Source organism: Elephantulus edwardii, unplaced genomic scaffold (genome assembly GCF_000299155.1).
Source record: "Elephantulus edwardii isolate Elephantulus edwardi_28Jun2011 unplaced genomic scaffold, EleEdw1.0 scaffold00236, whole genome shotgun sequence".
Classification (NCBI taxonomy): Eukaryota; Metazoa; Chordata; class Mammalia; order Macroscelidea; family Macroscelididae; genus Elephantulus; species Elephantulus edwardii.
The window spans coordinates 2,626,701-2,647,207 of NW_006399986.1; the positions used below are offsets into that span (position 1 = coordinate 2,626,701).

The 20,507-nt window shown below is 49.3% G+C and overlaps 1 protein-coding gene across 1 annotated transcript in view; it reads right to left on the minus strand.

The window, feature by feature from the left end:
* PLA2G4C (phospholipase A2, group IVC (cytosolic, calcium-independent)) overlaps positions 1-20,507 on the minus strand; it is a 75,818-nt gene that overhangs the window by 20,315 nt on the left and 34,996 nt on the right. The window contains exons 15-18 of the mRNA XM_006898716.1: positions 5,596-5,743; positions 3,473-3,580; positions 2,137-2,237; positions 581-722 (exon numbers count right to left, since the gene is read on the minus strand). Of these exons, the coding sequence (XP_006898778.1) occupies positions 581-722; positions 2,137-2,237; positions 3,473-3,580; positions 5,596-5,743 (499 nt within the window). The remainder of the gene's footprint in view (positions 1-580; positions 723-2,136; positions 2,238-3,472; positions 3,581-5,595; positions 5,744-20,507) is intronic.

Here is a 20,507-nt window from a genome sequence, read left to right on the forward strand (position 1 = left end):
TGTTAGGGGGTCAGTAAAAAGACGAAAACGGCATTTCCTCCAACAGAAACCCGCCACCACGCCTGCAAAAAGCTGAACCACACGTGCCATGGGGACAAGAGCTGCAAACCCTGAGGGGCAGAGGACCAGGGTCCACCCTGAGGCGACTGCACCTCATCTCCGGGGAGGAAGCTCAGTCTCGCCCAGAGAGACCAGGACAGGAGAGGCCGAGTCTCCAACACAAGACACGTGCCACCCAAAGCTTGTCGGGAAACTCCTCCGGGCACACGGGCCTCCTGGGCCTCACTCCCAGTGGCCGACCCACATATCCAGCACCCAGACACCGAGGTTCTATGACACAACCACCACCTAACTTGACTGCATTTAGGACTTTAGCTTTGAAACCGAGATCTGTTTACACCTTGTTTCTCCAATAAGGAAAAGCCCACGTTTTCTTAAATGACACGTATGAACTGGCTCAGCACTAGGGCTCGGGCTGCAAAGAGATTTCCACTCCACCCGGGGGATTATGGAGAACACACACTTCTGGTTCCCAGACGAGTGGTCGGTCAGCAGAGGCGGTCTGTGTGCGAACACGCACTGATGACCTAAGTGCCCGGGGTTGTGTCCAGTCCCCTGAGCGGCGCAGGTTATAGAGGTGGCGCTCACTGCCCAGGTGCTCGGCGTCCACAGGGCGGGTGACCTCCGTCCTGCAGCGCTGTGACCAGTCAAAATCGACGTCACTGCACCAAAAGGCGGCACGTGGAATAACAGGAGACGCCCCTCTCTGAAGGGACAGGACAAAACCAGAGCCTGCTGGAGTCAGGACACGGCCAGTCGCCTGTCTGTCCCTGTGGCCCTTGTCATCCAAGTGGGACCCTGATGGTGGAGGCATCTGCTGCCCATATATCTGCAGGCTAGAGATGACCACAAGGACCTGAGTGGGTGCCCCGCGGGGCCACTGGGTTCTAGACCCGAGAGGTTCCCCCTCCTGCCTCTCTGCACACACCAGGTGACCCACAATGACAGCCACTCTTGTCCAGTCACAGCTGAAGATCGGTCCCTGGCCAGGCACACATCCAAATGGGTTCTGAAACATTTTTAAAATTTTCAAAACTGCTAAAACAAAAAAATCTTCACAATTGTTTGTAAAATAAACAAAATACTCAAGGTTTCATTAATACAGTGTCCTACTTAGAGAAGCAGCTCGAGAAACGAGGACCCAACACAGCGTTTCTCACAGATGCAGCCACGGTCAGTGTGGAATCGGGGTCCCCAAGAGGCCTGAACCCCGAGTTACCATGAAACAAGGCCTTTCGAGCGGTCACCCTAGAGGAGGGAATTCATCCTCGACACGGAAAGATCAAGTCCCCAGTGTCCACCTTACAGACCAGGACGGTGAAGGCAAAGGCTTTGTGAGTGAAGCCGGGAAAGCTGACCGAGGTCGCCGTCTGGTGGTCAGGACTCGGAACTGCATGTCCACTACTAACAGAACCACCAAGCACATTCCCTGCCTGACCCGGACCCACAGCGGCTGTCGGACCACAACACACAACACACATTGGTCCCAGGGCGGACACACATCCACTTAGAACTCCGATTTTACACCCATTGCTGCACGGACATGGTGTGCTCGTCTCTCCCAAAAAAGAAGAGGAAAACGGCATTTCCTCCACCAGAAACCCTCCACTCCGCCCTCAGAAACTGAAACCACAGGTGCTATGGGGACTCGAGTCACCAACCCTTAGGGGAAGTGCACCAGGGTCCACCCCGAGGCGGCTGTACCTCATCCCCGGGGAGGAAGCTCCGAGTCTCGCCCGGAGAGACCAGAACAGGAGAGGCCGAGTTTCCAACACAACACACGTGCACCCGAAGCTTGTCCCGTCAATTCCTCCAGGCACACGGGCCTCCTGTCCCCATTCCCGGTGCCCAAACCGCACATCCAGGACCCAGACACAAAGGTTCCGTGACACAACCACCACCTAACTTGACTGCATTTAGGACTTTACCTGGGAAACTGGGATCTGGTTACACTTTGTTTCTCCAATAAGGAAAAGCCCACGTTTTCTTTAATGACATGTTTTATCTGGCTAAGCACTAGCTCTCGGGCTGGAAAGAGATTTCCACTCCACCCGGCGGACTATGGAGAACACACACTTTCGGTTTCCAGGCGAGCGGTCCGCCAGCAGAGGCGGTCCGTGTGCGAACACGTACTGACGACCTAAGTGCCCGGGGTTGTGTACAGCCGAAGTCGCCGTCTAGTGGTCACAACATGGAACTGCATGTCCACAACTAACACAGAACCACCAAGCACATTCCCTGCCTGACCGGACCCACAGCAGCTGTTGGACCACAACACACATCAGTCCCGGGCGGTGCAACATCTGGTCCCTGCACAGACACACATCCACTTGCAACACACCCAGGTGCTGCCCAGACCTGGTGGCCCTGACTCTCTCAAAACATAAGCCCTTGGTCAGCGAGTCAGTAAAAGGAAGAGGAAAGCGGCATTTCCTCCACCAGAAACCTAGCACTCCACCCTCAAAAACCAGAAACACAGGTGCCATGGGAACTCGAGTCGCCATCCCTGAGGGGAAGTGCACCACGGTCCACCCCGAGGCCACTGTACCTCATCCCCAGGGAGGAAGCTCCGAGTCTTACCCAGAGAGACCAGGACAGGAGAGGCCGAGTCTCCAACACAAGACACATGGCACCTCAAGCTTGTCCTGTTAATTCCTCCAGGCACACGGGCTGGTGGCCTCACTCCCGGTGCCCGACACACAGATCCACCTCCAGACACAAAGATTGTGTGACACAACCACCACCTAACTTGACTGTATTTAGGGCTTTACCGGAGAAACTGGGATCTGCTTACACCTTGTTTCTCCAATAAGGAAAAGCCCACGTTTTCTTTAATGACATATATGAACTGGCTCAGCACTAGCTCTCGGGCTGGAAAGCGATTTCCACTCCACCCGGTGGACTATGGAGAACACACACTTCCGGTTCCCAGGCGAGAGGTCCGTCAGCAGAGGCGGTCCGTGTGCGAACACGCACTGACGACCTAAGTGCCCGGGGTTGTGTCCAGCCGAAGTCGCCGTCTAGTGGTCACGACATGGAACTGCATGTCCACAACTAACACAGAACCACCAAGCACATTCCCTGCCTGACCCGGACCCACAGCAGCTGTCAGACCATAACACACAACACACATCAATCCCGGGCGGTGCAACATCTGGTCCCTGCAGAGACACACATCCACTTGCAACCCCGATTTTGCACCCAGGTGCTGCCCAGACCCTATGCCCGCGTCTCTCTAGAAGCATAAGCCCTCGGTCTCTTGCTAGCTGGTAAGTAAAAAGAGGAAAGCGGCATTTCCTCCACCAGAAACCCTCCACTCCGCCCTCAGAAACCGGAACCACAGGTGCCATGGGGATGCGAGCCGCCAACCCTGAGGGGAAGTGCACCAGGGTCCACCCCAAGGCGACTGTACCTCATCCCCAGGGAGGAAGTTCCGAGTCTCGCCCAAAGAGGCCAGGACAGCATATTCGGAGTCTCCAACACAAGACATGTGGCACCCGAAGCTTGTCCGGTTTAATTCCTACAGGCACACGGGCCTCACTCTGGTGCCCAACCCGCATATCCTGCGCCCAGACACAAGGGTTCTGTGACAAAACCACTACCAAACATGACTGCATTTAGAGCTTTACCCGAGAAACTGAGATCTGTTTACACCTTGTTTCGCCAATAAGGAAAAGCCCACGTTTTCTTTAATGACATGTATGAACTGGCTCAATACTAGTTCTCGGGTTGGAAAGAGATTTCCACTCCACCCGGCGAACTATGAAACACACAGTTCTAGTTCCCAGGCGAGAGGTCTGTCAGCAGAGGTGGTCTCTGTGCAAACACGCATTGACGACCAAAGTGCCCAGGGTTGTGTCCAGTACCCCGAGCAGCGCGCGTTATAGAGGCGGCGCTCACTGCTCAGGGGCTCAGCGTCCACGGGGCGGCTGACCTCCGTCCCGTGACCAGTCAAAATCTACGTCACTGCAACAAAAGGCGGCACGAGGAATGACAGTAGACACCCCTCTCTGAAGGGACAGGCCAAAACCAGAGCCTGCTGGAGTCAGGACACGGCCAGTAGCCTCTGTGTCCTGTCGGCATCAAAACGCACCCAGTGGACTCTGTCCGGTTGGGACAGGACACAGGCAGTTGCCTGTCTTTCCCTGTGGCCCTTGTGGTCTGAGTGGAGCCCTGACAGTGGAGGCGCCTGCCGTCTGTGTTTCCTCAGGCCAGAGGTGACCACAAGGACCTGAGTGGGTGCCCCGCAGGGCCACTGGGTTCTAGATCCGAGAGGTTCCCGCTGCTGTCTCTCCACATGCACCAGGTGACCCACAATGACGGCCACTCTCGTCCAGTCACAGCTGAAGATCGGTCCTGGGCCGGCCACACATCCGAATGGGTTCTGAAACCTTTTTAAAATGTACAAAACCGCTAAAAAAATGTTCACAACTGTAGAATAAAGAAAATACTCAAGATTTTATTAACAAAGTGTCCTACGTAGAGAAGCAGCTCGAGCAAAGGGGACCCAACAGAGTGTTTCACACAGATGCCACCACGGTCAGTGTGGAATCAGGGTCCCCAAGAGGCCTGAAACCTGAGTTACCACGAAACAAGACCTTTCGAGCAGTCACCTTAGAGGAGTCAATTGCACCTCGACGTGGAAACAGCAAGTGCCCAGTGTCCGCCTTACAGACCAGGACAGTGAAGGCGAAGGCTTTGTCAGTGAAGCCGGGAAAGCTGACCGAGGTCGCCGTCTAGTGGTCAGGACGCAGAACTGCATGTCCACAAGTAACAGAACCACCAAGCACATTCCCTGCCTGACCCGGACCCACAGCAGCTGTCAGACCACAACACACAACACACATCGATCCTGGGGTGGCGTCACATTTGGGCCTGGAGGGACACACATCTATTTGCAACCCGGATTTTGCACCCAGGTGCTGCCCGGGCACGGTGTCCCCATCTCTCCCAAAACATAAGCCTGAGGTCAACGGCCAGGGGGTCAGTAAAAATAAGAGAAAAAGGCATTTCCTCCACAAGAAACCCGCCATCGCGCCCACAAAAACCAGAACCACAGGTGCCATGAGCACACGAGCCACCAGCCCTGAGGGGAAGTGGACCAGGGTCCACCCCGAGGCCACTGTACCTCATCCCCGGGGAGGAAGCTCCGAGTCTCACCCAGAGAGACCAGGACAGGATAGAAGTCTCCCAATACAAGAAACGTGGCACCTGAAGCTAGTCCGGAACATTCCTCTGAGCACACGGGCCTCCTGGGCCTCACTCCCGCTGCCCAACCTGCACATCCAGCGCCCATACACAACCACCACCTAACTTGACTGCATTTAGGGCTTTAGCAGAGAAACTAGGATCTGTTTACACCTTGTTTCTCCAATAAGGAAAAGCCCACGTTTTCTTTAATGACATGTATGAACTGTCTCAGCACTAGCTCTCGGGATGGGAAGAGATTTCCACTCCACCCGGCGGACTATGGAGAACACACACTTCCGGTTCCCAGGCGAGCGGTCCGTCAGCGGAGGAGGTCCGTGTGTGAACCTGCACTGATGACCTAGGTGCCCGGGGTTGTGTCCAGTCCCCTGAGCAGCGCGCATTATAGAGGCGGCGCTCACTGCTCAGGGGCTCAGCGTCCACAGGGCGGCTGACCTCCGTCCTGCAGCGCTGTGACCAGTCAAAATAGACGTCACTGCACCAAAAGCCAGCATGAGAAATGACAGGAGACGCCCCTCTCTGAAGGGACAGGCCAACACCAGAGCCTGCTGGAGTCGGACACGGCAAGGGGCTTCTCTGTCCGGCCGGAGTCAGGACACGACCAGTGGCCTGTTTGTCCCCATGGCCTTTGTGGCCCAAGTGGGGCCCTGAGAGTGGAGGCGCCTGCTGTCCGCCCTTTTGCAGGCTGGAGGTGACCGCAAGGACCTGAGTGGGTGCCCCGCGGGGCCACTGGGTTCTAGACCCGAGAGGTTCCCGCTGCTGCCTCTCTGCACGCACCAGGTGACCCACAATGACGGCCACTCTCGTCCAGTCACAGCTGAAGATCGGTCCCTGGCTGGCCACACATACAAATGGGTTCTGAAAACCTTTTAAAATATTCAAAACTGTTAAAAAAATGTTCACAACTGTTTGTAGAATAAACAAAATACTCAAGATTTCATTAATACAGTGTCCTGCTTAGAGAAGCAGCTTGAGCAAAGGGGACCCAACACAGCGTTTCACACAGATGCCACCACAGTCAGTGTGGAATCAGGGTCCCCAAGAGGCCTGAACCCTGAGTTACCACGAAACAAGGCCCTTCAAGCAGTTACCCTAGAGGAGGCAATTGCGCCTCGACCCTGAAAGAGCAAGTCCCCAGTGTCCACCTTACAGACCAGGACAGTGAAGGCGAAGGCTTTGTGAGTGAAGCCGGGAAAGCTGACCGAGGTCGCCGTCTGGTGGTCAGGACACGGAACTGCATGTCCACTACTAACACAGAACCACCAAGCACATTCCCGGCCTGACCTGGACCCACAGCACCTGTCGGACCACAACACACAACACACCTCGGTCCTGGGAGGACACACAACCCATCTGCTGGGCCTCTCAGTCTGAGAAAATCCACCAGCAGCTCAGGGTATAAAGATGGGCCATTTCCTGTCCTGTGATTTACGGTCACTGAAACCCTAAAGTAGAGGCATCGATGAATGGATTCCACTGGAGAACAGAGAGTCTGATTTTCCACTCATTCTGGGCTCCACCTCAGGGCATTTTCAATGACGGCAGATCAGGCAGGAGGGTCCGGGAGCTCATCTGCATTCTTCACGCAGCTCCAGGGGTCTCTTCCTTCTGCCCACACAGACACATGGATGCACTGACTTTTCCCAAAGCAGAAGAGGCCACCAGGCCTGACCAGCCTAAAAACAGGAACCTGATTTCCTCCACGGAGCCAGGAGTCTAGTATCAAAGTTGTGGGTACATTTTCTCACTCTCTTTTTGCCCTCCATTCATTTTCTTTTTTTTTTATTAATTTTTATGAAAATTAACAGAGACTTTGGATTTCCATTCATTCATTGTTGCACTTTTCTCCCCTCCAAACCCTCCCTCCTATTACGCTACCCTCTTGGAAAAGTAAAAGAAAAATTCTTTCATTGTTTTACAATCCCTCCCTCCAGGTCCACTCCACTATGCAGCCTTCACTCTGGACTCCCGTCATGACAAAAATACCTAATAACATATTGCTCTTAAACAGTTTTCTCCCTCATCTTTTTCAGTGCAGTATACATCACTGAACCCATCTTTCTCAGTCTCCCCCAACCCTGAGGTCACTCCTGTTTTACAACAGTGACACCATGCAGTATTTGTCCTTTTGTGACTGAGATGCTTCACTCAGCATAATGTCCTCCAGGGTCCTTCAACTTTTTCACTTTCTGGAGAGCAGGACAAACATGAATTTCAGTTTTTACAATGAAAACAGACATGATGAACAGGGGAGATGAGAGAGGGGGTAGAGATAGAAAAGGTTTAATGAGAATTCTCTGAAGTTTACTAAATTGCTTAAAAACTCAGAGGCAGAGGCCGCGGCCGTGCGCTCTCCGGCTGGCGCGGGAGCTGAGAAAGAAGACCTGGGTCTGTCCTTCTGTGCCTATGGACAGTTCAACAGTAATGAACCAGGGCATCTGCAGAGGGATAGAAGAAAACAAGGAAAGGCAGCCTCCTCCTTTTCCTCTGCTCCTCATTCCACCCCCAGAACAAGTCTGCTAAGAAGAGTCCTGCCCATTGTTTGGCCTCAGGTTTCACCCGCGAGCTGTCTTTTGGGTGCACTGTCCTGGATCCAGGAACAGCATTAGAAGCCTGCTCCTGAAGGCTCGTGCTGGGAAGGGAAGAGAAAGGCACCATCCACAGGAAGAACCGCCTGCAGAGCCCTCTGTGACCCACCATCCCGGAGCCCCTCCTCTAACCCTGCGCTTGGAGGTTCCCTCCTTGGTCTCCTGGTCCTTCCTGCAGATGAGGGAAATGAGACCCTGAGAGAGAAAGGTCATCAAATGATACAGGCCAGGTAGACAGTGCATGAATGTCCATCAGCAGCCCCCTGTGGTCCCTCCCCCTCCCTGCCTTCATTGCTGCACTGGATTGTGCCCCTCTATCATTTTATAATACTCTTTCACCACTCCCCTGTCCCAAAAAGTCTGCAATCTTGTGAAAGATGTTACCTATAGCAAGAGGAAGTTAGATGCTGGAATCGGACATTTGTGAGTTAAAAAAAAAACCAACCAAACAAACAAACAAAGAACTCAGAGGCAGAAGTGAAACAAGAGGCATGGGGAACAGCCCATCCTCTGACGCTCACTATATTACGTTACTTAAATTCCTTAAGACCTCAGGGGTAAAAGTAAGAGACAGGTTATTTTTGCAGTTGTTTCAGTATATGCAGAAACACTATGACTGGTTTAAATTTAGCAAATCCCCTTCATAATGCGGCAAAAGCCACCCCACAAAGTCCCCTAAGTTCACCCCATAGAGTTAGAAGAGCCTTTCTCAAGTTCCAACACTTCCTTCTAGAGTCCTATACGAATTCCTCTAAACCTTTCCATCGGTTCAGTGAGGAAAAGCAAAGTACTGCTGTCGGTGTTTTAGCTCAGCCCTTAAATCCACCTTTACGCGCATTACGTACCTCTCTAAGCACCTCGATATCTCAAGCCACAGGTGACAATCCTGCTATGAACAGTAGCAGCTGCAGCTCTGCTCACTAGAGAAGCACTGACTCTTACCTTGAGAAGCTCCCGGCAGGAAGCCAAAGGCTTGGAGGTCTGCTTTCACGATGTTTCCTATCCTTACTTCCTCATAAGCAGATACAGTAACTCTACACACTTTCCCTCAAAAATCCTGGCATTTAGCTCTCTCCATCACCATTCCTTGATCCAGCCATCCTACTAGGTCTTTATTTTCCTCTCTCTCTGACCAACCCCTCCCAAATCCAGACCATCCTCTGTTTATAAACAGCAGCTCTTGTGTAACTTCTGAAACAGCCTATATTGTAGGATCCATAAACAAGGTGTAGAAAGCAGCACACCTTCCTGAGAACACAAGCTCACCAAAAGCTGAGCTTATTGCCCCAACGAGAGCCCTGCATCTAACCAGAAGCCTACCTGTCAACATTTACACAAATCCTAGACATGCCTTTTTCACGAATTTGCGTGTCATCCTTGTGCAGGGGCCATGCTAATCTTCTCTGTATCGTTCCAATTTTAGTATATGTGCTGCCGAGGCGAGCACTTAAAATTGGCTTCTGACTCATAGTGATTCCATGCGCCAGAACAGAACTGCTCCATTGTAGGTTTGAGATCTTTAGGATAATAGATCACCTAGTCTTTCCCATGGATTCACTAGGTGGATTCGAACCACTGACCTTTTGGTTAGCAGTGAGTACTTAACCACTGCTCCACCAGGGCTCTAGACATGCCTTTTTAATCGCCTTGGCCACTTTGCTATCTAGCATGAGCAGAGCTTTTTAACAACAAAGCAGACCATGCAGCAAAACCTTGAGGCTTACAAAAAAATCACAACCACAAGCCACTCCCATGCTGTTTTTCTTCATTCCAGATCTCCATCCAAAAGATACTAAAGAAGAAACGTAGTTTCTCAACCAGATCCTCTGCTGGAGAAGAAGGGGCAAACTCCTCCTGTGCCAGTTGGATCCAATTTGATGGTACACCAATTTAAAAATAATAAAAATAAGTGAAGAAAAAGAAGAAGAAGGAGGAGGAGAAGGAAGAAGGAGGAGGAGGAGAAGGAAGAAGGAAGGAGAAGGAAGAAGGAAGGAGGAGGAGGAGGAGGAGGAGAAGGAGAAGGAGAAGAAGAAGAAGCAGAAGCAGCAGAAGCAGAAGCAGAAGCAGAAGCAGAAGCAGAAGCAGAAGAAGAAGAAGAAGAAGAAGAAGAAGAAGAAGAAGAAGAAGAAGAAGAAGAAGAAGAAGAAAGAAGCAAAGTAGTCTCTTCCCCAAAATAGAAACCGCCTAATTCCCAGTGAATAGTTCATAGTAAATAGCAAAGCAGCTTTGCCTCAAGGACAAGAAGCAAATATTGTAACTCAAGTGCATCAGTCCCAAGATATAAACGCCAAAACGCTTTTTAAAATTCCTCCAACCTCTGTTTCATTCCCCATCCTTAAGTCTGCACTTGTTAATTCAGTACAGGACAGATGCCTTCTGTGTAAACTAGTAAATACTCAGGAAAACATCCTGCCCACACCTCACACATCAACTCCGAGGACACTTGAAGTGGACACAGGATTGGCAAGTTGATTTCACACATATGCCAACATGAAAGAAATACAGGTATCTCCTAACTAAAGTGGATACCTTTTCCAGATGGGTTAAAGCCTTCCCGACTGGGTGAGCCACAGCGGATGAAATCACCCAGGCCCTACTCCAGCATGTCACCCCCAAGTTTAACCTCCCTATGTCTCTGCAGTCAGACAATGGTCCTAGCTCTGTCTCTAGAGTCACCCAGCAGGTATCCTCTAGTTTAAGTATCTGCTGGAAGCTGTACATACCATACCACGCCCAGTCTTCAGGCAAAGCAGAGCGCATGAATAGACTTATTAAGTCCTAACTTTCTGACTGTCGTCAAGTCTTGAGTTAACTTACTTCCTATTGCCTGCTAACATACAGCTCAACCGTTTCTTCTGAACCATAACTTACCCGCCAAACCCCGCCTTTTAGCATCATTCCTTATCTCTTCCTCCTTAAACAATTACTCTAAAAACACGCAGACCGCAGCATACGCAGACCCTCGTCTAAAAGTCTGGTCCAAACCACTGAAGTCACTTTAGGAAAGTGTGTGTCCAAGCCTCACCAATGACACCAAGACAGACCTTATACAGTCACCTTAATCACCCCCACAGCCGTTTAAGTCATAGGTAAACCCCCCATTAGCACCACTTTTCTCAAGGCAAACAGACTCCCCTCAGTGAGCGAATTTCCTACACCTCTTACATGGGAACTACTACTGTTCCCTTCAGTCTGCTCTCAAGCCCTAAACAAACTTCCCCGCAGCACTCTACTCCAACCACACACCTCACTGACTCGGCCGACTGCCCTCAACAAAAACACCAAACAGCAATAGGCCCTTCAGTATCCCCTAAGGCAGTTTCATCCCACAGACAACCCTTTGTTTACTTCCCATATAACCTAGTCCGCTCATATTGCCAGAAGTAACCAGAAAAATATACAATTTGTCCACATTAGTCATGCAAGATCCATGGGTTTCTATTATAAACCTTCCTATCTCAGACCCGCTGCAATGCCCGGTGGCAGGCTGGGATTAAAGGAAAACTCTATCCAACTGGATACAGTTCTTTGTCCTCTAGGACAATACACATATGCAGGGAATACGTTGTAGATGCCAACACCCACATGCAGGTCTCCAGTGACATTCTCCAAGCTGAGCAGACGATGATAAAACTAGTCTCGAGAAAGCCACACACTAGGCAACCTCAGATTTGAGTCCAAATGATTCAGAGCGCTATTCTTTAACCAGTGTCACTTGATGACCAACCTTTCCCATTGTTCCCTGTGTGCCTTTTTACAACGACCTCGCTAGCAGGGGTACCAATCAATGTCTCTAGACTACACTCCACCAAAACACCTCAAGGCACTTCACTCTCCCAAATTAAGCTCTCCACCATTCCAGGACACATTCCCTTCGGAGAACCAGAGCCTGAGAAGCAGACTAAGCCGGCTTGCATTTGGCACCCTCTGCACTGGAACTTGAGAACTCTATACACAATGTTAGCATAAGCAAGCACATGTAGCTGAACCAAGACAACACTTTTAGCGTAATGAGACTCTACAGAATTCCACCACCAAAAAAAATCCCTGTTTCTCTCTAACAATCAACACCTAGATCACGCCGTCTAGTGTATCTGAATTAGTCTCGCTCCTCCCTGCTCTCCAAATTCAGAGAGCAGCATTTCTCCTGACCAGAGTAAAATTCCATGTAGACTCCTTCCAATGCTGGAGCAGGTCGCTCCCCAAAGTTTAAAAACTCTCTCAATCTCCTAACTGCCAAGAAAGGAGCACTTACTTTTTCCTTAAAAAAAAAAGTAGGGTTGCAAAACAATTAGGAGATACCATCCGACCCAAGTAAGAATAGCAAAATTTGGGGAGCTCTGGTGGCCTAGTGGCAAGAAGCTGCACTGCAGTCTCAGAGTTGCATGGTTCAAATCCACCAGATGCTCTGCTGGAGAAGGAGGGACAATCTCCTCCTGTACCAGTCAGATCCGATTTGACGGTACACACACAAAAAACAATAAAATTTAAAAAATGAAAAGAAAACAAAAGAAAAAAGAAAATGAATAGCAAAATTTAACAGAGGAGCAAACTTCAAATGCTGGCGAGGTTGTGGAGAAACTGGAACCCTTACTCACTGTTGATGGGAGAATAAAATGGTGCAACCACTGTGGAAGGCGGTATGGTGCTTTCGCAAAAGGTTGCAAACCCACAGGGTCCAGCCCTCCCGCCCTCGCACCAACCACCACCCTGGTCCTCAAGCACACTCACCTCCTGCCCCGGGGACTGACCACCACCCTGGTCCTCCTCGCACACTCACCTCCCAGCCCAGGGGGATGCAAACAACAACATTTCATTAATGTTAAAAAAATGTGTATGAATAATTTAATGCAATTGTAATTACAGTGACAGAAAACAAAATGTACATGAAGGACTGAAAAACCAATATGACCTGTACAGGTTTCCTCAAATAAAAATTGTTTTCGAAAGTGGGGGTGAGGGGAGCTCTGGTAGCCTAGTGGTAAGGAGCTGCAACTACAAACCCAGAGGCGCACGATTCGAATCCACCACATGCTTTGCCGGGGAAGGAGGGACAATCTCCTCCTGTACCAGTCAGATCTGATTTGATGGTACACTCACACAAAAATAATAAAAAAATAAAAATTTATAAAAAAAAAAAAGTGGGGATGGGTGGGGGGTGCAGACACCAAGACACACAGTCAAACCGTCCATCATCAAGCAAGCATTTATTGAGCGTTTATTATATTCTCAGAGCACCATTTGGATCTAGAGAGAAAAACCACGATGCAGATTAAATTTCTTGTTATGACAGAGCTGAGTGTAGACTGGCAACGAGGGCAGAGAGGACGTAATAAGAGAGCCATGAAGTGGCTTTGGCCTCAACCACCCCCTTCAGCTGGCCACCTGGACATTGGACGCAATGGCTCTGATGGTCAGAGATGGGTGCTCCAGCTCCAGGGTCTTCTGGGGGAGCTGCGGGGCACACTTCACTATCCTCGTCCCTTGGGACTCTTCCTCCTACAGGATATGGTCAAAGGTAACGTCCCAGCTGGTCACTGGTGATGGGCCCCATTAGGACAGCCAGGGCACGCTGTGGAGAGGATAGTGGAAAGGGGTAGAGAACAGGAGGGCCAGTTGGACTTCTGGGCCCTGGTAGATCACCAGGCCCACACTGCCTTGGAAGGCAGAACTGGTCTTCACAAAAGAGCAGCTGATGAGAAGCTGCAACTGCAATCTCAGAGGTGCACGGTTCGAATCCACCAGATGCTCTGCTGGAGAAGGAGGAACAATCTCCTCCTGTACCAGTCAGATCTATTTGACGGTACACACACAAAAAATAATAAAATAAAATAAATTTAGAAAAAAAAAAAGCAGCTGATGGTAGACTTTGGGGAAAACAGAGGTGGAGGGGTCACTGGGCACAGCCACCCAGACAGTAAAATCTGAAGAAGAAGAGGCGTTAAGAAGTCACCACTGGCAGGGAGCCTCTGGTGGCCTGGCGGCAAGAAGCTGAGTTGCAATCCTGAAGGCACGTGGTTCGAATCCACCAGATGCTCCGTTGGAGAAGGAGGGGCAATCTCCTCCTGTGTCACTTGGATCTGATTAAAAGGTACACAAACACACAAAAAAAAAAGTAAAAAAAGGTCACCACTGTCTTAGATTGAATTGTGTATCATCCCCAAAATACACATATAAAAATGATAAGAGTATAAGTCACGTAATGATCACTTCTTATCATGTGATTTATAGTGGAATGCAGCACCCTTAATCCCACTGCCAACCTATGTGAGGCATGTTTCCTTGAGGATGTGACTTGTATGTAACATCTCTTATCTCTTAAGAGAGAAAAAAAGAGGAAGATAAGGAGAGAAAAGGCAGATTTCAATGTCACTAAAAAAAGACCAGGAGTGGGTATGTCCTCAACACTAGGTCCCTGCGCTGGGGAGTTCCTTGACAGCACGGAGACCAAAATGCTGGGCTTTGAGATCTCAAGGAATGTTAGACATCCTGATGCTGAAGGAAACAAGGCCTTCCCTCCGGCACTGACAGAGGGCAAGAGCCTTCCATGAACTTGACCTAAACTCCTAAACAGAAAGGGAACACACTTCTGTTCATTAAAGCCATTCACTGGTGGCGTCTTTGTTATAGCAGCACTAGACAGAACTGTGCATCACAAAGCCGTGCTGCCTAAGGGAGCTCTGGTGGCCTAGTGGCAAAGAAGCTGCACTGCAATCCCCAAAGGTGCGTGGTTCGAATCCACCAGATGCTCTGCTGGAGAAGGAGGGGCAATCTGCTCCTGTGCCAGCTGGAGCTCATTCGACGGCCCACAAAAAGTAAATAAATAATTTTTTTTTTAAATGGAGGGGGGAGAGGGGAAAGGCAGTGTTGCCAAGAGCACAAGGCTCAACTGCCTGCACAGGTTGTGTCTGACCTCAGGGGAGAGCGAGTCATTCACTCATTCATCCTTGGGTTTAATCCCGGGTGCACCAGCGAGTCTTTCACTCATTCATCCCTGGGTTTAGTCCCAGGTCTACCAGCTGCTGTGGAGGCACTGTGGTCTCCACTAACCAGGGCTTCCAGCTGGTTCCAACTAGTTCAAAGGGTGTCTTAACAAACAAAGGCCCACGCACGTGTTGCATAGCAACCGAATCTGTTGTCTCTAGTCCTCCGACCTGAGACACGGTGTATTACGTGTTTGGGCTACTGACCAAAAGGCTGGAAGTTCAAACTCACCGGGCAACACAGGAGCAAACAAGGAGGCAGTCTGATCCCAGAAAGATTTACAGCCACGGAGGCCCAAAGGAGGCTCAGTACGAGGTGGAATTACCTCAGTGGCAATGGGTTTGGGATTGGGAAAGAAACGGCTGGGCCCCCTCAAAGATGGCAGCTGACTCCTCCGCTTTGCATGGGTGTTACCCTCAAAAATCCTGCCAATAATGTTGAAAAATCCCCCTGAAAGCTTCGGAAGCCGGCTTCAGGAGCTTGGACGCCTGCCGGCGCCCTAGACGGTAACACATATTCAAGGTGGTGCTGTCCGCCAGCATCTTTGAAGGGGCATGGTTATGAACCAAGACACCTAAGATTCTCTTTTTCTTTTTTAATTTTTTTTTAATTATTATTTTGTGTGTGTGTGTGCCATCAAATCGGATCTGACTGGTACAGAAGGAGATTGTCCCCCCTCCTCCAGCAGAGCATCTGGTGGATTCGAACCGCGTCCCTCTGGGATTGCAGTGCAGCTTCTTGCCAAGGAGTCTCTTTTATGACAATTACCGGGACTGCTTCAAACCAGTGCAAAGCCCTCATTTCACCTAGGACCTTAAAGCAAGAGGTGGAGTGTGTGTGAGACCGTGGTCTGTAAGAATCAGAAACATATGCACTGAGGCATATATTACTGGTCTTCCAAGGGACCACAGATGTACACAGGCAAGAAAGAAAGAGGGAAAAGGATGAGATGGTCAATTTACAGTGGGTTCCTGAAGGTCGTGTCCTTATTGTGGGGCTTTTCGATCCCCACAGCCCTTGGGACTTCACTATCCTCCACCATGCCCTCCACCAATTTCACCTCACTGACCCCTCAGAACCCCTGGGGCTCCCTAAGATCTGGGAGAGAAGAAGGTCCGACTTTCAGTTCCCGGGGAGATCTGGAGCCCTGACCAGCCACCAAGGATCCCTGTGGGCACAGGGGGTTAAGTACCACCAAGGGTTGGCAGTTCACATTGACCCAGCTTCTCTGAGGGAGACAGACGGGGAAGTCTCTGACGTACAGCCTTGCAAACCCTAATGGGCAGCTCTACTCGGTATTGCAGGGTCGTTGTGAGTCACTATCAACTCAAGAGTGGTTTGTTTTGGGGACTAGTTAACAGAGTGTCAGTGCCAAGTGCTAAGGGTATGTATCAGAGGCAGCCACGAGTGACACCGTATTTGACTCTTGCCAACAGTGTCAGATTACCCAACAAGTGTAAGACAAGCACTGGTTTATTTCTGCTTATTGGGTAATCTGTAGAGAAAAATCACTGTTCGAATCTCCTGCCAAGGACCTCTTTAAAGTGTGAAAGGGCAAGAATGTCACTTTAAAGACTAAGGTACAATTGTTCATAGCAGTGTTATTCACCATCGCAAGAACATGGAAACAGCCCAAATGTCCAAGCACAAACGGATGGATTGAGAAACTATGGTACATCCACATGATGGAATACTACGCAGCACGCCGGAGCAATAATTACTTTGTAAATTATGACCTAACTTGGGAGGGCCTGGAGAGCATTATGCTGAGTGAACTAACTCAGTCCCACAAGGACAAATATTGTATAAGACTGTCATTGTAGAATGAGTATAAGGATCCAGGAGGGGTGGGAGAGGCTGGAAGCAGAGGGATGTGATTGTGCAGGGGGAAGAGGGGATTAATCATTGGGTTGTACAATTTGATGGTTAAGGAGGTGAGGGAAATTCAAAGAATGTGTTTGAATTTGTATTAGAATTTTGTAAATAAGCTAATAATGAAAAAAAAAAAGACAAAGGTACACCTGATCCCAGCCATGGTTTTAGCAATTGCCTGATGTGTATGTGAAAGATGGACAGTGAATGACCATGGCTGAAGAATCGACGTCTCTGAATTGTGGTACTAGCAAAGAATACTAACAGTCAATATTCTGCAGAATAACGAATCTGTCGTGGAAAAAGCGCAAGAATGGCAAATCTTCATCTCACAAACTTCTGAGCATGCTATCAGGAGGGGGCCAGTCCCTGGAGAAAACTATCCTGATATAGTCAATACTCTTCGTCAACAAGAGAGGTGTGGCGTCAGAATTGGTGGAAGATCTATCAACAATCTGCGTTATGCAGATGACACAACCCTGCTTACTGAAACTGAGGACCTGAAATGCTTGCTGCAGAGGGTCAAGGACTGCAGCCTACAATATGGATTGAGGCTCAATGTCAAGAAGACAAAGATTCTCACCACTGGACCAATTGGCAGCATCAGGATGGATGGAGAAGAGATTGAGATTGTACACAGCTTTAGTTTGCTTGGCTCCATGGTCAACACTCTTGGCACCAGTAGCCAGGGAATCAAAAAATGTATTGCGATGGCAAAGTCTGCTGTTAGGGACCTCTCTAAAGTACTGAAGAGCAATGGTGTCACTCTGGAGACTAAGGTGCATCCGATACAGGCCATGGTCTTCGCAATCACTTGTTATGCATCAGAGAGTTGGACAATGACTAGGGAAGATAGAAGGAGAATTGATGCCTTTGAGCTGTGGTGCTGGAGACGAGTATTGATGGACTGCCAAGAAAACAGATTCATCCTGGAGAGGGTTAAACCAGGCTGCTCCGCCTGACATACTTTGGACATGTTGTAAGCAGGAACAGGTCCCTGGAGAGGGACATCATGCTTGGTAGGGTGGAGGGACAGCGCAAGAGGGGAAGACCCTCTATGAGGTGGATTGATTCAGTGACTGGGGTAGTCGGGATGGGAGTGTCAGAGACAGTGCGATTGGCACAGGATAGAGCACGGTTTAGGGCTGTTGAACATAGGGTCGCTATGAGTCACAAGTGACTCCAAGGCACACAACAACAACTTCGTCAATGCCATAATTCAAAGGCTTCCCTTTGTCTTGGCCTTCTTATTCTCTGTCCGTCTCTTCACCTTATTAGGAGGACATTGTAAATATGGCTCGGGTCAGACGCACACTTTAATCCATGAAAGTGACCTCTTTGTTTCTGATAGGAGAGTTGCCCAATGCAGTGCATCCTCTAAGCTCCTAACTATCGCTTCCATGGGCATTGATTGTGGATCCAAGTAAAAAGAAATCTTTATCACCACCAATTTCTTCTTCGTTCATCACGACGTTGCCCACTGGGTCAGCGGTGAGGAGTTTTATTGTACTGGTGACGAGGTGTAAGCCGCACTGAAGGCGTCAGTCTTTGATTTCTCTTTAGTAAATGCTTCAAGCAAAGTTGTGTCACCTGCATCATGCAGACTGTTGAGGGATCCTCCTTCAACCCGACGCCACATTCTTCTCCACTGAGTCCAGCTTCTCAGGTTATTTGCTCAGTATAACAGATTGGATACGGTAAAAGAACACCACCGTGACACACACTTTTCCTCATTTTAAACCATGCAGTGTCACCTTATTCTGTGTGAACAGGTGCTTCAGGGTCTATCTACAGGTTCCACATGGGCACAATTAGGTGCTCTGGAATCTCCTCTTCTCGATGTTACCCATAATTCATTGTGAGTCACGTTCTCAAATGCCTTTGCATTGTCAAGAAGACATCTATAAACCTCTTTCTGTTTCTATAAACATATTTTATTAACGTATTCTCTGCTTTCAGCCAAGCTTCGACAATGGTATTACTTTGACATCAGCAATATCTGTCATTCCACGTTCAACATTGGTTGAAATGCTTTCCAAGATACTAGTTAATAGTATTAGAACTTCCTTTGATGGGTAGAGGGAGGGATTGGAAAAGGAAAGGGGAAACGTCCAGTGTAAAAAACAACATACATGAACTTTGTATATAAACCAGTATTAAATAATTTTTTTAAAAAATAATATAATTTTCTCCATGGCAGAAAATGGGGCAAGACTTCAAGATCCCTGGGAAATAAAATATTTCTATTCTTTCATGAAAGAACTCCGCTTAAAGGCTTGGTTGCTAATCACAACAAAAGATCAGGTGTCTGAACCTGCCAGCCGCTCCCTGGGAGACAGTGATCCATTTCCATTAAGATTTTGGTCTGGGGTGAGCTCTGGTGGCCTAGTGGCAGGAAACTGCACTGCAATCCCAGAGGTGCACACTTCAAATCCACCAGATGCTGTGCTGGAAAAGGAGGAACAATCGCCTCCTGTACCAGTCAGATCCAATTTGACGGTACACACAAAACAAATAATAAAAGAAATTTTTTTTTTTAAAAATTGCCAGGGGAGCTCTGGTGGCCTAGTGGCAGGAAACTGCACTGCAATCCCAGAGGTGCACACTTCAAATCCACCAGATGCTGTGCTGGAAAAGGAGGAACAATCGCCTCCTGTACCAGTCAGATCCAATTTGACGGTACACGGAAGGAAGGAAGGAAGGAAGGAAGGAAGGAAGGAAGGAAGGAAGGAAGGAAGGAAGGAAGAAAGAAAGATAGATTGATTTTGGTCTGGGGAACTAGGGGCAGCTCTCCTGTTACATGAGGTGATTATGAGTCAGACTTGACTTGATGATACACACCCACCACATCTTCTCAAGAGCTTCTGAAATAAACTTTGAAATGCACCACAGCTTCCTTCAAATGCCCTTTAGCTGGTATCTCACCCAGAATGCTGCTTCTTTAAAACACCAGCCTTTCAATACTGGCTTTGCCTTCAGTGAAAGGATTTCCCCCTCATTCATACCTCCATGCCCCTCCGTCCTCATCCAAGGCTCTTGTCCATCTCCAAGTACGAACTCAGTCCCCCTGCAGCCCACCCAGCCACACTTGAGATCTGACGCTTGGGTTCCCTAGGGCCACCGCACCGCCCTTTGATTCAAGCCACAGCTCTGTTCTCAAGCAGCCTGGGTTTAAGTCACTTTGTGACAGAGATAAGTAACTAATCTCTAACATCCATTCTTCTCTACTGAGTGACACTCATGTCTATCAAAATACAGGACTGGCCAGGAAAAAGTCATTCACCAAGATACTTCTTGCTCCTCCAAGTTCCTCATTTCCCTTGACCCACCAGTCACCACGAATTATCATTTTGCTCGATTTTCCATTCAGGTCTTGCCTATCGCCTCCCTACTTCTCTTTCCCAGAAAGCGCCTTGTAGAGAAGAGCCAGGTCTGCCTTGGACTCTGTTGTGTGATTCATGCCCAACACCCAGCTAGCTCATCACGGATCATCTATGTTGTTGTTGTTGTTGTGTGCCGTCGAGTTGCCTGCGACTCATAGCGACCCTATGTTCAACAGCCCTAAACTCCGCTCTGTCCTGTGGCAATCGCACTGTCTCTGACACTCCCATCCCAATTACCCCAATCATGAATCAATCCACCTCATAGAGGGCCTTTCTCTCCTGCACCGTCCCCCCACCCTCCCAAGCACGATGTCCCTCTCCAAGGACCAGTCTCTCCTCACAACATGTCCAAAGTATGTTAGACGGAGCCTCAGAATCCTTGCCTCCAAGGAGCCACCCGGTTTAACCCTTT